The following is a 19,618-nucleotide window of genomic DNA, read 5'->3' as shown; positions in this document are numbered from 1 at the left end:
TTTTTGTGGTACACGGGCCTCTCACTGTTGTGACCTCTCCCGTTGCGGAGCACAGGCTCCAGACGCGCAGGCTCAGCGGCCATGGCTCACGGGCCCAGCTGCTCCGCGGCATGTGGGATCTTCCCAGACCGGGGCACGAACCCGTGTCCCCTGTATCGGCAGGCAGACTCTCAACCACTGCGCCACCAGGGAAGCCCTCCCTTTTTAATTTATAAAATTTTTAAGTTATGAAGGCATAAACACATTAAAGAAATTTGGAAAATGGGGAAAAAATTCACAGTCCCATCATCCTAAATAATTATCATCCCATTTTGCTATGTTTCTTTATTTCCCTTCCCCCCAGCCCCCAACAAGCTTTTAGATAGAGATAGTGTGTGTATGCATGTGTGCGTGTGTTGTAACACTTACTATAAGATTTAACATGTATTTAGTCTTCACAGCAGGCTTAATACAATAGGTTATTATTACCCCATTTTACTGATGAGGAAACTCAGGCATATAGAGGTTACTAACTTACCTAAGGTTGTGTGGCTAGAAAACTGACTGAACCTCTATTCTGTCAGAGTCAGATTACATTAGATTCAGATTTGTAGAAAATTGTTTCTGAGTCTGTGCCCTTGACTACCACACCGTTTTGCCTCTCAGAGTTATTATGGTATGCATGCAATTTTGTTATCCTGCTTCTTTAAATTTAGCATTACATCATGGGTATTTTAAAATACTGTTCATAGTCTTCATAGCCACCATTTTATAAGGCTGAACAGAACACTGACAATGACCTCACTAGTCAATATATTCCTTCTAAAAAAGTTTTTATCATGACATTTATTTTGTCAGCTTTTTATCTTAAAATAATGTTAGATTTACAGAAGAGTTACAAAAATCATACAGAGTTCCCATTTAACCTCCATTTAACCTTCACCCAGCTTCCCCTAACATTATTCCGTTATATAACCATGCTATAATTATAAAAACTAAGAAATTAACATTGGTACAATACCATACTGTTAAATAAAATACAGACTTTGTTTTGGATTTCACCAATATTTCTACTAATGACCTTTTTCTGCTCCAGGATCCAATCCAGGGTACCACATTGCCTTTAGGTGTCAACGACATTTATGTTTGTGTTATAATTGATGTTCATGTTTCCATATCGTTTCAGCTAAGTGCAGTGGCAGTAGTCTGGAACATACTTCCTTAATTTCTCTAGTAAATGAAATTATGTGAATCATACTTTAAAGAATAAATCATTCACACTCGGTATAGGACAAGTTACTTAAGTCCTCTGTGCCTGATTTTCTCATGGCAATAATAACAACTGTTTTTAAAATTAATAATAATAATAGCTACTATTTGAGGACTTTTATATGCCAGGCTCTGTACTAATTTAATGTGGTGTTCCTCTCAACAATCCCTCCAGAAAGATATTGTTATCCCCATTGTATAATTGGAAAAATTGAGGTTAAGGTTAAGGTTAAGTGACTTGTCCAAGGCTATACAGCTCATATAAAGCTGAAATTTGAACCAAGACAGGCAGATTTTCCAGCTTAACCTCCTAACTATTATCAGTATTTATTAACATTTATAGTATAGTACAGCATGTTATAAGTGTGCAATTAATGGTAGCTATTATTCTTATTATTTTTAAAAAATAAAATATTTTAATGATATTTAGTACTGTTATTCTGTGATCCCTAGAGATAAGTCATGCACGATGTTCTAAGCTTTTGGTGTTGACTATTTTCCACGTATCATTTAAAAAATGAAATGACTGTGGAACCAGCAAGTATTTATTACTCCCATATTATGGGTAGAAATGTGTAGGAGTCCTGCTATGCACTGGAAGAGATGATATGATGGTTCAAGCTGGCAAGCTAAAAGCTGTCCTAGGCCATATGTGATTAATTATCAAATGAATTCTCTATATGAAGGTCTTAGTAGGTGATCAGAAGAAAGGAGTCACTTTAGACTAGGGTAAGCTTTTCTGAGGAAATGGAATTTGAATGAACCTTAATGGAACGGGTGAGATTTGGATAGGTTGAGAGGAGAGACAAAGGCAAACTTTGTATGTTAGAGTTAATATAATAGATTACTGCTTCTAATAGTTTTTCATCAATCCCATAGGTAATATTTTCTTAATTTTGTATGTGGGGACATTGAAGCTCGATAAAGTTAAGTGAATTTCCCAAGGTCACACAGTTAATAAGTGGTAGGACTTAGATGTGGATCCAAGTTTGTTTGACTCCCAAGCCCACGTTCACCATTATGTATCCCATCATTTGATTAGCAGTAAAATCTAATTTTTAATATAAATTGAGCAACAGATTCTTCCTTAGAGATTTATCCATTGTGCTTATTCAAAACTTAATCTCACTGAGGAATGAGAGGCAACTTAGTTGCCACAGAGCAACTAAGCCCGTGCACCACAAGTACTGAGCCTGCGCTCTAGAGCCCGCGAACCACAACTACTGAGCCCACGAGCCACAACTACTGAAGCCCATGTGCCTAGAGCCCGTGCTCCTCAACAAGAGAAGCCACCGCAATGAGAAGCCCGCTTACCGCAAGAGTAGCCCCGGCTCGCTGCAACTAGAAAAAGCCTGCGCACAGCAACGAAGACCGATCGCAGACAAAAATAAATTCATTAATTAATTTTTTAAAAAGTACTACTAATAATTAGAAGTCAATATTACAAACATAATGACCTGGCCAATTGCTGAACTGGCTGCCCAAGTGACACAGAGTCCCCAGGTAATAGCAAAAGATAAGAGTGTTATTTGCTTGTCCAGTGCCACATAGACACAGTGTTTGCATTCGCATGCAAATGCTGAAGTAGATTCTTCTGGGCTTGTATCTAAGCAACTCTGGCCTAGGTGGCTAAAGTTAATATGTCATAAAATTTGGTGTAGAGCCCAATCTTCCTAACTACAAATGCATTTAGAGGAAATAGCTTTTCCTTCCTGAAAAACAAAAGAGATGTTGGATTAGAGGGCCACGTGAGAAGGCAGTTAAAATATTTTCCCCCACGTGGGCATCATATTGATCAGCTTCTTAAACACTATGACCAAAATTATCCTGATATTTGGAGTTTCTCTGTGCTGCTTTTTGGATGATCTGTTTCTTCTTCCTTTTCTCTGTCTTTAATGAGCAGATAGAGTAATACTGCCTTACCTCAGAAGGTGATTGGATTTTTTTTCTATGTATTATATCGATTTTGATTTGTATTTGGCCAGTGGTATATATTAAATAGCTTATATTTATCTGTAGGTGTTTCATATATATATATTTCTTAATGCTGAGAATCACAAATAGCTGTGTGGACAGCTTCAACCAGCCTGATTACAGTGGATGTGCAATTGGATTGAGAAATGTGTACTCAGAGCTTATGATCACTGGCCCGGTTGAGTCTGGGTGATGCATGTGGCTTTCCAGGGATGCTGCTATTTACATCTGTTCATGGCCCTTCTTGATGGCTGGCTCCGCAATGAGGTGATATGCAGCAGCCCAGGGATGAGGGACCAAGGCTGCAGATGTGGCTGGGCTCCATTAGGCAGGACCAGGAATGCTCGTCTGGTAGGCTTTGTGTTTGGGGGCGAGTGGTGGTGGTGGGAAGCGGGGGAGACAGAAAGAAACAGGAAAAAAAAAAGAATGGAAAGCATTACTTATCTAGATATAGGGAAGCAGACAGGCAGACATGAAAAACTGCAGCCGTTAACTGGGGAATGAGTGAGTAGAAAAGAAAGGGCACTAGCGAACAAACAAGTAGAAGGAATGACTAGTTCTCATATAGAAGGGGATTAAAAGAGGAGAGGGCTGTGAGGGTTTGGGAAGAGACATGTCACCCCTGCCTATTAAGTCAGTATCATTTATTTGTGTGGCTGGCCAGATGCTACCGAACAGTGCGCAGAGATTTATATATATCATAGTGCAGCATGAGGTTGGTTACTTGCATCCTTTGGTTTTCTAGTGTTGGGAGAAATCAGCAAGAGATGGTCACAAGGATGCAGTGTTGAGCTACAGCAAATTCTTGCAGAAATGGAAGATACCTGAAGCAAGCCTGTAAAGAATGTTGCTATTATTTCTGTCAAATATTAGAGGACAATAAAAGGACCCAGGGTTGTAAAAGTTGTATAGTCCATGAGAGGTAGTCCTCTTTCTGTTCTCCTGTGTGTTAAAGATTTCTTGGAAAGAATCTCACAAACAATATCTTAGTAGACAGGGTAGTAAGGTAGGGCATCCCGGATTTAATTCCCAGTGCCCCAGTATTCTTCCACACATAGCCTGAGTGCATTTAGACTTTGGTTTTTCCATCTTCTTCGAACAGACCCAAAGAAGAAATTGAGACAACTGTGAAATACATATACAGTAAACCAGCTATTCTCAACATAATCTTGGAGAAGTATGCTAGAATATTTGTTCTAGTTTCCCGCAGGGAGCTGGGCTCTTTAGCAATGCATATCTTTACCTGAAGGTTGTGTCTACGTGCAGTCTGATATCTTCAAGTAAACTGAAAAATAATTCTGCATGTAAGAAGCTTGTATTTATTTGTTTGTTTGTTTATGCCTTTGCAGATTGGCATGGTAGCTTGGAAAATGACCCTTAAAAGTCCAGAATATCCAGAAGGCCGAGATATCATTGTTATTGGCAATGATATCACATACCGAATTGGGTCCTTTGGACCCCAGGAGGATTTGCTGTTTCTCAGAGCTTCTGAGCTTGCCAGGGCAGAGGGCATCCCACGCATCTATGTAGCAGCCAACAGTGGAGCAAGAATTGGACTGGCAGAGGAAATTCGTCATATGTTTCACGTAGCCTGGGTAGATCCTGAGGATCCTTACAAGGTACAGACTAAGAAAAGATAATACTTCAAGTTACCATATGGGGGTGCGCGCGCGTGTGTGTGTGTGTACGTGTGTAGAGAGAGGTAGTAGTTTTTTTTTTTTAATATAAATTTATTTATTTATTTATTTTTGGCTGCATTGGGTGTTTGTTGCTGCGCGCGGGCTTTCTCTGGTTGTGGCGAGCAAGGGCTACTCTTCATTGTGCTGCATGGGCTTCTCATTGTGGTGGCTTCTCTTGTTGCAGAGCACAGGTTCTAGGCACATGGGCTTCTGTAGTTGTGGCGCGTGGGCTCAGTAGTTGTGACTCGCGGGCTTAGTTGCTCCGTGGCATGAGGGATCTTCCCGGACCAGGGCTCGAACCCATGTCCCCTGCGTTGACAGGTGGATTCTTAACCACTGCGCCACCAGGGAAGCCCAAAATATATACCTTTAAATTATTCTACTTTGGTTTCCAAGACTTATGGTCAGTCATCAGCAGAATCTCTCATATCCTCAGCTTCTTCTCTGATTGTTCTCTAATCTTGCTCTACTTGAAACCTGCCTGTCCTCTGAAGACTCTTCTTCCCCTGTAGCCCTCTTAAATGGTGACTGGTTTCTCTTTCCCTTGTACCACTGAGCCTGGAGGAAAATAGCTTCTCGCTACTGCCTCACTGCTACTTCCAGACCCTCTTCCCTCCCTTCTCTCTGAAAACCCCTGTCTTTGAATCTCATGTCATCAGACTGTGCCACACCATCACTGCTCCTTATTATCGTGTTCCCTACCCTTTGGCCACTCCCTCTTCTTTGCATCTTTTAGTTGCTGGCACATTGTCACTCTCTCCAGTACTACTAGTCCTGTTATCATTCTTGACGATTACTATATATACATAGATGATTCATCCCATTATCTAGCCTCTTGGATCCTTGACTTCCTCTCCCCCAGTGGTCCTATCCTACATCCCAGATCAGCCTCTCATTCCCCATAATGTCAACTTCAAGCATCCCTTCCTTTGCCATTTCTCCGTCCTATCTTTCCAGCTCACTCTCTTTAGTACCCCAAGTCCAATAATCCTTTGCACTCACCAAGACCTACAACTATTGATCCTGCCACCTATCTTCTACTCTTCACTCCCTCCTTACATACTCATTTTATTCCTATCCAGCCTTAAATCCAAAGTCTACCATAGGCTAATGATCGTAATCACTACCTTTCCCATGCCTTCAATTTCTTTGCTTTTTCTCTTCATTCCGCTTACTCGGTGTCTGTACAGAAACCTTGTTTAAATCCAGCTCTCTCCATCTACTCCTTTTCCCTCACCTGCATAGCTGAACACTGATGGAGAAAAATACACAGTGCTGTTGACTGGTCTTACTTTAAATTCAAGCTTACCAACCTCCTGATTGACAGTTTGACATCTCTCTCCTCAAACCTCCAACACCCTCTTCCTTCATCCTCACTCTTAGCTGATGATGTTGCTTCCCAGTTCACTGAGAAAATGGAAGCAGTTAGAAGAGAGCCTCCACGTGCTCCTGTATATCTGCATCTGTGCTCTTATTCTCCGCCTTCTCTCCTGTACTTTGATGAACGGTCCCTGCTTCTATCTAAGGCCAATCCCGCTATGCTTGACCCTTTTCCTTATTGCCAACTTAAGGATGTAGATCAAAACTTCTCCCCCTTCTTTCTTACATCATCACTTTTTCCCTCTCTATTAAATATACTCCTTTTTTAGCACACAGACACTTACCCCTCCAGTCACTAACCCTACCCCATTTTTTCCTTCCCTTTACAGCAAGACTTCTTAAAAGAGTTTCTCTTCTTGCTGTTTTCAGATACTCTTCTCCCTCCCATCCCCTCTGGAACCCATATCAGTTCCCCTTGCACCCTCACCATGCCATCAGAGCTGCTTTTGTCAAGGTCGCCATTGATTCCATATTGTTAAAATCTGAATCTCACCTATTTGACGTTTCAGCAGTATTCCATGTGGTTGGTTACTCCTTCATCCTTGAAATACTTTCTCCTCTTGGTTTCCAGGAACCTACAGTCTCCTTTTTACCCCCCGCCCCAGCCACTCTTTCTCAGTTTCCTTTGCTGCCTTTTACATCTTTAAATGTAAGAGTGTCAGGGGATGATGGAAATGTTCTATATTTTGATTGTGGTGGCGATTACACACAAGTGTATACATTTGTCAGAACTCATCAAACTACAACACTTAAAACTGATGGATTTTATTGCACATAAATTATGCTTCAGTAAAATTCATTTTAAAAGTATATGGGTACATATGTATATGTATAACTGATTCACTTTGTTATAAAGCAGAAACTAACACACCATTGTAAAGCAATTATACCCCATAAAGATGTTAAAAAAAAAAAGTATATGGGAATTGTTGGTGACCTCTAATAAATACAGTATTTCTTTTGGGGGTGATGGAAATATCCTGGAATTAGATAGCGGTGGTGGTTACACAGCATCTGAATATACTGAAAACTACTGAACTGTACGCTTTAAAATGGCCAGTTTTATGTTATGTGAATTTTATCTCATTTTTTTTAAATTATAAAAAAAATGTGAATGGGGACACATGTCAGTGCCACAGAGGCTGTGGCAGGACCAAGAAGTCTAGGACTTCCCAGCCTCAACCCCACAGGGCCCAGTGCCCTCTCACCTGGTGCTGTGACAGGATAGCTTGTATGGAAGGTGAGGTAAGAAGGAAAACAAAAGGCTGTTTTAGGGCTTGGTCCCTGGACCTCTCCTCTTTTCTGTATTCACCTTCCCTTGGTGATCCAGTCTTAAAGCTTTAAATTCCATCTATAAACTGATAAACTTCCAAATTTATATCCTGCCCCTGAACTTCAGATTCATGTATCCAGACTCAACATCTCTGCCTGCACATCTGCCTAAACGTAGCTTCTAATCTTCTTCCTTAAATCTGTTCTTCCCACAATATTCTCTGTCTCAGTAAATGATCTCTATTCCTCATTTAAGTAAAAGACCTTGGAGTTATCCTTGACCTCTCTTTCTCATATCCCGCTTCCTCTCTGTCAATAACTCATGTGTGCATCCTGACCTTCAAAATGTATCCGGAATCCAACCGTCTCTGAGCACTTCCACCGCTACACAGTAGTCCAAGTCCCTGCCACCTCTTACTGCATTTATTGCATTGTTTCCTATTTTACATTTTTTGCCAATGCAGGAGACACGGGTTCGAGCCCTGGTCTGGGAAAATCCCACATGCTGCGGAGCAACTAAGCCCGCGCACCACAGCTACTGAGCCTGCGCGTCTGGAGCCTGTGCTCCGCAACAAGAGAAGGCCGCGACGGTGAGAGCCCTGCGCACCGCGATGAAGAGTGGCCCTTGCTCACCGCAACTAGAGAAAGCCCTCGCACAGAAACGAAGACCCAACACAGCCAAAAATAAATAAATTCATTAAAAAAAAAATATATATATATATGTATATATATATGTATCTTTTTTAAAAAAAACAAAACCCTTTAAAGGCTTCCCAGCTCACTCAAGTGAGGGCCAGAAACCATACAGTTACCTGCAAGGCCCTCCCTAGATTGGCCTTCCAGTACCACTCCGTTCTTGTTCTCTTGCTGCTCCCACCTGATTCCACACTGTGGCTCTACCAGCCTTTTCACTGTTTCTTGAGCCTGCTGGACACACTCAGCAGCTTCACACTTGTGGCTCCTTCTGCCTGAATGCTTTTCCCCCAAATATCCTCATGTCTCATTTCCTCAGCTCTTCAGGTCTTGGCTCAAATGACATTTTCATTAAAGCCTTCCCTGGCTATTCTTCTAAAAGTTCAACTCTGCCAACTCTCCTGTCTCCTTCCTCTATTTTATTTTTTCCTTAAACATTATTCCCATTACACTGTATGCTTAACTTATTTATTTTGTGTATTTTCTGACTCGCCTACTAGAAGATGAGTTGTACAAGGCCAGGAATTTTTGCCTGTTTTGTTCCTTTGTTTGTTCTGTGTCTTAAACAGTATCTTGCACATAATAGGCACTCAGTAAATATGTGCTGACAGACATACTACTGACACTCAGTGCTACAGGGCATTCTCGTCATAAGTCAGGCAAAATCAGTGGCAAATTCAAATTCATGTCTCTGGCATGTTGTGCTCCCTGTGGGACAAATTCAGTTAAATGGTGGACATAATTTCTCATAGTATTTTAAAAGTTTTTCTCTGCTTCCTCTTTTTTTTTTTTTTTCTGAGTGACTGATTCACTTAAGGTGAACACACATATTAAATAACTAGTTTCTATGTGAGTGTGTACATGAATGTATAAAAATAAGTCAGTTATGAAATGTTAGTATAAGTTTTTAATGTACATAGGGATTAGAATTTGTTTATTTAGAAAAGCAAAAGGTATGAGCTCAGTGATTACTGATCATTAGCACTGCATAGACTTCTGATTTTAAGATTGAATATCCTAGTTTTGTGATGTTCTCAATTATCCTTGACCCGTCTATATGTTGATGGTACTATGGATTTGAGAAAATGAAGAATAGTAATTCATATAATTCTTTAATTTTGTGTTGATATCTTTAATAGAGGTGTCACTAAAGATTAGAGAATGACCCTTTAACCTTGATGAAAAGGAAATGAGTGGAGTATACCTGGAGTTGTAGCTACAAGATATCTTGTTTCAAGGACACAGTCAGTGACTGCAGAAATAGGCACTTCCGTCTTTCAAAGAACTGTCCGTGGTAGTATTCTATGAGACAGTAACTCTGAGACACGATTTGGAGATTTAAAGCCAGCTTTGGAACAAGCTGCATTATGCATGCCTTGCTGGGTCTTCTGTGGTGATGGCAAATAATGAGTTGAAAACTATTTGTGTTTCCCACAGGGATACAAATATTTATATCTGACCCCTCAAGATTATAAGAGAGTCAGTGCTCTCAACTCTGTCCATTGTGAACACGTGGAGGATGAAGGAGAATCCAGGTAGGTATTATGTATCAGAATAATTTGGCTGTGGATTAAAGAAAGGAGAATATGATCATTTTTTTCTCACTGTCCTGCTGATCATGACCTTGAAGAGCAGTGAAGATTGCTTGTTGAGTAATCTCGAAGCCTTAGGTTTGTATCTCAGCTGTACCACTTACTAGCTGAAAGACCTTATTATTGATTAAGGTTTTTAAACTATATTTATAATTATTCATTTTGAAAAGTTGGAACATGTAAACAATTATGAAGAAAAAGTAAAAATCAGCTACAGTCCTACCAAGAGATCACAGTTATTAATGTATATTATATTCTTTCTGTCATATATATATATATATATATATATATACACACACCTTTTTTCCTACATAATTGGGATCATAATAGAAAAGGGCTTTTGTAATTTGTTCTTTTTACTAAATATTATTTAGGGAGAAATTTTATATACTCTTACAGTATTATTTGAGAATATGATATTTAATGGCTTCATATAAATCATTATAATGAATATATCATATTTGAACATACAGACTATCCCAGTTTTTACTGCTATATCCCTGGGCTGGTCATTCTTTTATGTAAACTTTGAAGAATATCTCTGGCTATTCCCTTTGGGTTAAACTCTAAAAGTGAAATTACTGGTCAAAAAGTATGTCCATTTTTTAAAAGACATTTTTGGATAATTTCAAATTGTCCTCCCAAGAGCTGCACTCCCACCAGCAGTATATGGTAGTGCTTGTTTCCTCTCTTTAATTTTTCTCCACCCTTGCCAACAGTGTTTACTGTAAATTAATAAAATAGGATAAAAACAGCAATTGTTATTTTAACTGGTATTTTTGATCCCCAGTGAAGTTGAACATTTTTATAATCTATCTGCAAGTATTTTCCAGAATGTTAATAAGTTGCTCCAATACCATTTATTGAATAATTCATACTTTCCTCACTTTTATAATAATCTTAACTCAATTACCAGGCTTTATATTCTGTTTTTTGTTCTATTCTTGGACTAACGCCACACTATTTTAACTACTTTAATGGGCCAGAGTTCCTCACATTCTTAATTTTTCCCAAGTTTTATTAGCTATTTTTGTCTTTTTACAGATAGGCTCATTTTTTTTTTAATTCCCCAAAACTTTCCATAATGATTTTGATTCAGATTGCATTAGGTTTATAAATCAATTTAGGAAGATCTGAGAGCTTCATAATATTAACTCTTCCCAACAAGAAACATGGTATGTTTTTCCAGCTATTTAAGTGTATTTTTTTAAAGTTTTATAGTTTTCTTTTTATAGATTATGCCAGAAATTCCCACTCTTTCTTGGTTCACAGCACCTTTACTGTCTCTGTAATTTTTTCATAACACCTTTAGGCAAAAAGATATGCCTAATATTTCTGATTAGTAAGGAAGCTGACCCAGACAGCTTCATAAGTATTTATGCCATGAACAACGTGGGTTTGAACTGTGCGGGTCCACTTCTGTGTGGACATTTTCAACAGTAAATACAACAGTACTATACCATCTGTGGTTGGTTGAATCTACAGATGTGCATCCATGGATATGGAGGAACCATATATATGAGGGCCAACTATAAGTTACACTCAGATTTTCAACTGCTGAGGGTCGATGCCCCAACCCTGGCATTGTTCAAGGGTCAACTGTATAATACACATAACTGAAAAAATTTTATTCTATTCTTAAATAATTACCATTACTTACTAATGGGATATTTGCATCCATACAACATTGCAAACCTTGGAATCAGCTTGGACATAGCCACCGTCACGTTTTGTTCTGCACTAATTTTTGTGTAGAACTTTTTTTTTTCCCCACAGAAACTGAAAACCCAGCTTTGCAAAGATAGGACATTGTCAAAAGGAATGTAGCAGTACCTCATGTTAAACCATGAACTACTTAAAACTAGTAGTTCGCAAGGCATCCAACAGATATCACATATCATAGTGTTTCTCTCAAAAATCTGAAATATCCTTCAGTGCACCTGACAGTTCACTGTGGCATCCATCCCAGGATGTTTTGGTCTAGAGTATAGGTACGGTGGGATTTTGCCAGTTTTTAAATATTCCTGTATGTTTTGCATTTTTCTTGCTACTCTGAATGGGATTCCCACCCCACCCCCGCCATTATATTTTTCAACTCTTTATTACTGGTATCTCAGAAAGCTATTGATTTTGTATATTGCTTTTGTTAAAGCAAGTCAGTTTTCTTCTCTGAGCTTTAGTTTCCTCATCTGTATGATGAAGATCAAGTTATCCAATATATGTAAAGCCCTTAGCACAGAACTCAGCACATAGTAAGCAATCAAAAATCCTGGGTGTCATTATCTATGATAATGGAGATGATATTCCCTATCACACTGGACTGTTGTGAGGATCAAAAATGATATACATGAACATGTTTTGTTAATTATATTACACTACACGAAGATTTTTATTATAAGTAACATTAAAATTTGGTACTACTTTGTTTTTTATTTTGGCCATGCCATGCAGCACGAGGGGATCATATTTCCTTAGGATCAAAAATGATATACATGAACATGTTTTGTTAATTATATTACACTACACGAAGATTTTTATTATAAGTAACATTAAAATTTGGTACTACTTTGGTTTTTTTTTGGCCATGCCATGCAGCACGAGGGGATCGTATTTCCCCCAACAGGGATTGAACCCGTGCCCCTTGCAGTGGAAACGTGGAGTCTTAACCACTGGACCACCAGGGAAGCCCCTGGTACTACTTTAAAGAATGATACTCTTAAAGGTAGAAGGCTCAGATCACAGAGCAGAAAATGGGAAATTTTTAATCTTTTTCATATAATACAAGGGGAGAAGATGCCACTTAACAAATCACAAACCTGTGAAGCAGTATGCACTCCTGAGGAGGGAAAAGATCTGCTTTGCCAAGAAGGCTGACTGGGCCCATGAGTATTTGTGACTATATGGCATGTGGGCCTTATTAAAAGAACACATTCCCCCCACCACCACCAAATTAATGTGGCTCATTAACCCCTTAAGGGAGATTAGCTTTACCTGTAATGTAACTATACTAGACTAGATGTAACTATACTAGAGTCTAGATACAGAGCAAAAGGAAGAATTGGGGAATTATTGTGAGAAGGGATTATTGGGAATCTGGGAAGCAGAAACGCAAAGCCACAGACAAACAGCAAGGGCAAAGAAATGGAATTGATGGAAGGCTGGAAGTAGGGAACAGAAATATGGGAGCAAAGAAATAAATAGTTTAAGAGCCACTATGGGATATTTATTTATTATTTCTATTTCTAAAACTGTGCCCAGTGCCGAGCCTTAAGGGTACACATGGAACAATAAATAATATATGCCCATCTCTACTTCCAACTTTGTATTTTTCCTTTCTTTTATTAGTTGCATTCCCCATCTCCCATTTCCCATTATCAGCTATCACTCCTAATCCCCTGCCGAGAAGACAGATGGGTGGCTCCCTTTGGATCCACAGGATGCTTTCTGTACAACTTGTCCAGCATTTCACTTCTACACACATTCCCCCTGCCCCTCCAGAGGACTATGCCAGGAACTCTCGTGTATACACTTGATACTCACAAAGGAGCAGGGATAGAGTGCACTATGTTGACCTTCCCCTTCATCCCTGTCTTGGAAAGAGAGAGGATTTTTGACTTGAGAAATTGGGCTGAGTGTTCTCACTGTGCCCCTGGATTTTTTTTTATTCCTATGTAACATTTATCTAAAATTGTTGATTTAAAGGCTGTTGCTTATTAGAGAGAGATACACATTGACCCTGCTTTTAAGAAACTTGTCCTAGAAAGTAAGAGAGGGTATCTAACATCAGAGCGCCACCTATGTGTCAGACCCTCTCCTTGCTGCTTTAACTTTCATGTCAACCCGTAGAAGTGGATACTATAAATCCCATTTTACACAAGTTACTATTATCCCTAGAGTCACACTGCTGTATGTGTCAGAGCAGGGATTTAAGCCTGTCTACTTAGTTCCAGATTTTGCTCTTTCTGCTATACCATATTACTTCCAGACAAAATAGGCACCAAGCTAAGAAGGAAAGATATATGAATGAAGAGTATAAAAAAAAAAAAGTACAGACCTGGTATTAAATATAAGCTTTCAGTATGCTTTTAGCAGCCTATTAATGGTGGTTATTCTTTTAATGGATTGTTGTTAACGTGTTTAACCTGTATAATTTGGCATGGCTGTATCCACTAGGTACAAGATAACCGATATTATTGGGAAGGAAGAGGGACTTGGAGCAGAGAACCTTCGAGGTTCTGGAATGATTGCTGGAGAATCCTCATTGGCCTATGATGAGATCATCACCATTAGCCTGGTAAATCTTGCCAGAGCATGAGATGTTTGAAGAGCTGACTAGGATTTGTTTTTGCTCCCATCCCCACTACTTAGTCCCAAGCGGGAGCATTTCTTAAAAACTGAATATCGACAATTTGATTTTAATTGTGCACGAAAGTAGGAAGGCAGAATAATGTAAATAATTGAATTTCCCAGCGAAACCTAGCACCTCATGTTAGCCTTTAGTTTAACTTCTTATTTCTCTAAATATTTTACCAGAGTATTAACAGCTGAAATTTCTTCTCCTCTTACTGTTTTCCTTGTTCATACCTCTAGTGTAGATGCCAAACATCTGTGAAATAAACAAAAGTGTAAGAGAAGTAAAGGGCGTATGATCCTTTAACTGTCTGTTACTTGAATCATTGAATGAATTCTGTACCTTCTTTGCTTTAACCAGGAAATTGTGTTTTTGTATTGTTATTAATCAAACAGATTTCCTAAAAAAGCAATATTTTTTTCCTGTTAATGTGGATTTTACATATCTGTGCCTTAGTTATTATAGCTAGGGAGGGAACATAAATAAGTGACATGTCGAATTTATTCTTTCTTAAGGTTACATGCCGGGCCATTGGGATTGGGGCTTACCTTGTCCGACTGGGACAGAGAACCATCCAGGTTGAAAATTCTCACTTAATTCTGACAGGAGCTGGGGCCCTCAACAAAGTAAGTTTCTAGGGTTTGGGAGAAGTATGTGAAGCCTTTGGAGGGTTATTGTGAATTCCTAGTTCTAGATCCTGATTGGGGGAAGGCTTCCTCAGTCTATCTCTTCCCCTCTCCCTCCATCTTCCCTGCCCATTCATTCATTCAACAAAATGAGTGTTTTGAGTACCTACTATGTGCCAGGCCCTATTCCAAGCCCTGCTATGTAATAAACAAATCATATAAAACTCCTGCTGTGAGGAGTTTACATTCTGATGTCCTTCTAGAAAGACAGAATTAATTGAATGCTTCTGTTCTGCCCTCCCTCCCTTTTTCTCATCTGTGAGCGAGGGATGTGAGATCTATTCCCAGACATGGAGCTACCTCTGAAACATCCCCTGAACATGTTGAGGGTATCAAGTTTTAATGTTTTGAGAAATTTGTGAAAGCACCTCTGAAAAGGAGCACATATGATGGTCCCTTGTACATAAGGAAGTACTTGGTAATTATTGAGTGGAAAGATGGGTGGATGGATGCATGGATGGATTGTTGAGAAAGAGTATGATGTGGAGATTATTTTCCTTTCAAAAGAAAAGCTTGTGCCTTTTTTTTTTTTTTTTTGAAGAAGGTTCAACTTTTTTTTTTGGCTGCGTTGGGTCTTCGTTTCTGTGCGAGGGCTTCCTCCAGTTGCGGTGAGTGGAGGCCACTCTTCATCGCGGTGCGCGGGCCTCTCCCGTTGCGGAGCACAGGCTCCAGACACGCATGCTCAGTAGTTGTGGCTCACGGGCCTAGTTGCTCCGCGGCATGTGGGATCTTCCCAGACCAGGGCTCGAACCTGTGTCCCCTACATTGGCAGGTGGATTCTTAACCACTGCACCACCAGGGAAGCCCTGCTTGTGCCTTTTCAATTCAAGCTCATAGTGGCTTTTCCAGAGAGGGAAAAAAAATGAATAGTGAGGTCACAGCTTGCAAGAGTAAAAACTATCTAAAAATACCTGAATATACAAAGGGCAGTGTCATTCTTTTTTATTTTTTTTTTGATTAATTTAGGCTACATTGGGTCTTCGTTGCTACGAGCGGGCTTTCTCTAGTTGCAGTGGGCAGGGGCGGTGCACAGCCTTCTCATTGCGGTGGCTTCTCTCGTTGCAGAGCATGGGCTCTAGGCATGCAGACTTCAGTAGTTGCGGCACGCAGGCTTAGTTGCCCAGTGGCATGTGGGATCTTCCCGGACCAGGGCTCGAACCCGTGTCCCCTGCATTGGCAGGCAGATTCTTAACCACTGCGCCCAGGAAGTCCCCGACAGTATAATTCTGACTTCTTTGCAGGCATAGGAAAATTATTTTCTCTCCAGAGCCAGGAATATGTAATTGTCTGAGGCTGGCTGGCTGGCTGGCTGGCTGGCTGACTGGCTGACTGACCTCGTACAACTCGTATAACCCCTCAACTCCTCAGCTTTCTTTATCTGTCAAAGGGGGATGATAATTTCCACCTCTAAATGATGCTGTGGACATCAAATGAGAAAACATAGGTAAAAGCAGCTAGTAGTTGGCACAAAGTGTTGGCTCACATTACAGTTTCAGCTTCCTTTTCCTCTCCCTTTCACGGTTTGGTGATTGTGCTTGCGGAGCTATATGCATGCTAAGTTGTTTACTAGACTCACGCAAACTGTTTATGAAGCCTTGGCTTTCAAGTGGAAGGATGGGAATTAAGTGTCCTATCCTATCATTCCCATTTAGAATAAGTTGACACTGCCATCAGTCCAATTAGCTTTTGGGGATGTCAGAAATGAGAATGGTGTGATGTGATAAGTTTGCTCTCTGCATTCGTATAAACTTCGTGTCCTTCTCTGGGCTTGCCTTTCTCTCCAAGGAAAGGCAGAGCAGGGCTAACAACGGCAAACTTGGATGTCCTGCTCTCTTTTTGGAGAGTAGCCTGGAAATAAAGATTGTGAACTGCCTCTACTGAGGGAGATTATTGCTGCAGGAGAAACTTACTTTATTTTTAAGTTGTTCTTTTGGATACCTTCTTAGGATGAGATATTGAGGAATGCTGAAGAGAATTGTAGATACCATTATCTGTGAGGATAGAATTTAAAGAAGACACCTGCATTTCCATAACGTTCCCGTACCTGAACAAAGAGCTGATTTCTGAAAAGTATCTTGTTACATTGAGTTTTTAATTTTCTCCCTGATATCCAAAGAATATTCTGAAAAGCAAAGGTGGTGGTGGTGTGTTGTTGTTGCTGCTGCTGGGGTTTTTATTTGTTTGTTTGTTTTTTCCTAAAAACTTGCTAGTTGAATTTCAATCCTGCCACAAAGAAAGCATTAGGGATTTTTTTCTTAAAACCCAGCTGAATTGTTGTGATCAAATTCATTATATTCATCTTCCTCCTAGTCTGCAGAGCTCCTTGTTAAAGAAGTCTAGTTGTAGGGAAAAGACAGTAAAGCTGTAGCTGTAACTTACCCCACAATGCTCATTTCCAGAAGGCTGCGATCATTTGTAGCTGAAGGGAGTGATCAGTTATAGGGGTTACTTAAGCCTGCTCTGCCCGCTTCACTGTCTTCATGTCACTGCCTCTTATGTGCAGCCGTGGTGCTGGAAGACCCCCGATTTCATGCAAACTGATTAAGAATGTCCTGTCTGCCCCTTTGCCTCTCAGGTACGAGAAAGGAAACCAGAAAGGAGCCACACGCTCGGACTGCCTCTTCTGCCTCCCTCCTTGTGCACGTCCTGCCTTTGTCTGCACTGGTGTCTCTTTGCACATCTGCCTTTTCTTCCTATAGAAATCTCTGTCTCTCATCCTCTGGGCATGTGTCCAGGTCACTTTGAGTGCATGCCTCTTCCTGTGTGAGTGCTGGTCTCTTTCTCTTTGTGTCTGTATCTTGCGTCTAGATCCCTCTTTCTCTGTCTGTGTGCCTCCCTGAGTCTCCATGTGTGAGAGTCTTTGTGTGTGTCTGAAACCCTGTGGAGACTCCACAAGCCCTGACCATCTAGCTTGTCGTATGCATGTACCTGTGTAAAGCGGGAATGTAGGCGGTGTATGCGAGCTTTTAGGCTGTAAACATTTGACCCCTACCTCTTTGAGTCTTCATCCTTTATGTTAAACATTAGGGTGAAGAATAAGAAGGGAGGTGGTTGTGCAGAGGTTGTAGGGGGAAAAAAAAATCTGTGTGTGCAAGTGCCGATCCCGTTGACCCCTTTGAAAATTGAAATAATGATAATGCGTGTCTCCTGACTGCATCAAAGTATCAGCACATCAAAAGCCAGGAGGCATGAAATGCAAATGATAAAGTGAAAGCAGATGGATTGTGCATGATCGCCTGATGCCCAATGAATTTTAAAAGGTGCCGGTTTGCAAGGGCGGGTGGGGGGACTGAAATAAACACGTTATCCCTGCAATTCTTTTTTGTTCTTGACGCTCACTCCTGACAATATTTGTTCACACTTGAGTGAACACCCACTTCATCTTTCTCTCTCTCTCTCTGTCTCTCCCTTCTTCCTCTCTCTTCCTCTGTCTCTCTCTCTCTCCTCTCTAACTCCACCCCCCAGCCCCCACCCACCTCTTACACGTCTCAGGTCATGTCTCACTGCAGCTCTGGTGGAAATAATAAGATATAAACCACGAGGTTGTTATTTGCATAGAAATAGCATGGAGCCCCAGGCAGCAAGGGAGAAGGACACAGGGATCATTTGTCTAAAATTTTAATGAAAACTTTTGCTGAGGCAGAGATTTTTTTTAAACTTTCTTTCTCCCTGCTTTTCTCCTCCCCTCCTCACCCCATCTCTGCTTTGACTGAACATAGTTGGATGTGAAGAGAAAGGTTTGTCACTCCACATATCACACTCCCGTGATGCAGCCACATGTAAATTGTTTGTTCCTTTAATAGATACGAAGCTGGAGAGACACGTATTCCCAACTTAATACACTGCATGTACGCATCAAGCTTTTATAGCTACTCTCCATCTCAGTGCTCACGTGATGTTGCCTGTCGTTAGCCGACCTGGTTTTAATTGGTTTAGACCTTCTAACCTCTTGCTTCCAAAGACTCTTACTTTTTAAAGGATTTCTTTTTGTAGCCAACAGTGGTCACCTGCATATAAAATATAACCATCCTGGCGGTTTCCTGTTTTTCTCTTTCAGTGATTTCACTGTTCACCTACACATCTTATTTACGGGGCCCCATCCTTTGCCACTCTGTCTTTTGTTCCAAAACCAGAAAGTGCTCCGCATATGCGTCTTTTGATCCCTTGTCCTTGTGATCTCAGTATGTGTGTATGCTCTTTCCTTGAATGTCTTGCTCTCCGTTGCCTGCAGTTATTTGTAAAATACTCAAAATATTACAAAGGTGAGGAGAAATACAGGATCCAGGTTTCCTTAAGTGTTGCAGAAGCAGAGTTGACATTTGAACTCAAGGTAATGAGATGGTGATTAGAGGCAGCCTGCATGACTTTATTTGAAACTTAAAATCAAGAACATCTATCTGGTTCCTTGCTACCTTCTGGGTGGGCTGGCGGCACCAGGGCCATTTTACAGATGGAAAGACAAAAATAGCAAGAGGTAAAGTAACCTAGTTCCACTGACAAAGACTATAACTCGCAGCAGAACATGAACTGCCACATCCCCGAGTTTCATTTAAGATGCGCTCAGTCCCCTGGGCTTAGTGTCCACAAGGCCTGAGAAGAGAAAGTAGTCCGGTCATTTTATTTTTTGTCCAAACATCATGAGAGTGATGACATTAGGAAGAGAAGCTTCTAAGGGCCTGCTCTTTCATGTCACTCCAGGTAGTGGATCATAGGTTCCGAGCTCTACAAACTGTAGGCTGTTGG

General features: G+C 40.5%; 1 protein-coding gene across 2 annotated transcripts in view; it reads left to right on the top strand.

Annotated features, from left to right (window-relative positions):
- Positions 1 to 19,618, top strand: part of ACACA (acetyl-CoA carboxylase alpha) — a 229,453-nt gene that overhangs the window by 155,476 nt on the left and 54,359 nt on the right. For both annotated transcript variants that reach the window (XM_024757632.1, XM_024757631.1), the window contains 4 exons: positions 4,572 to 4,841; positions 9,684 to 9,781; positions 14,012 to 14,132; positions 14,705 to 14,815. In XM_024757632.1, coding sequence (XP_024613400.1) covers positions 4,572 to 4,841; positions 9,684 to 9,781; positions 14,012 to 14,132; positions 14,705 to 14,815 — 600 coding nt within the window. The remainder of the gene's footprint in view (positions 1 to 4,571; positions 4,842 to 9,683; positions 9,782 to 14,011; positions 14,133 to 14,704; positions 14,816 to 19,618) is intronic.

Source organism: Neophocaena asiaeorientalis, unplaced genomic scaffold (genome assembly GCF_003031525.2).
Source record: "Neophocaena asiaeorientalis asiaeorientalis breed wild unplaced genomic scaffold, Neophocaena_asiaeorientalis_V1.1 scaffold327, whole genome shotgun sequence".
Taxonomy (NCBI): Eukaryota; Metazoa; Chordata; class Mammalia; order Artiodactyla; family Phocoenidae; genus Neophocaena; species Neophocaena asiaeorientalis.
The sequence above is the reverse complement of the archived record's forward strand: the minus strand, read 5'-3'. Positions and strand labels throughout refer to the sequence as shown.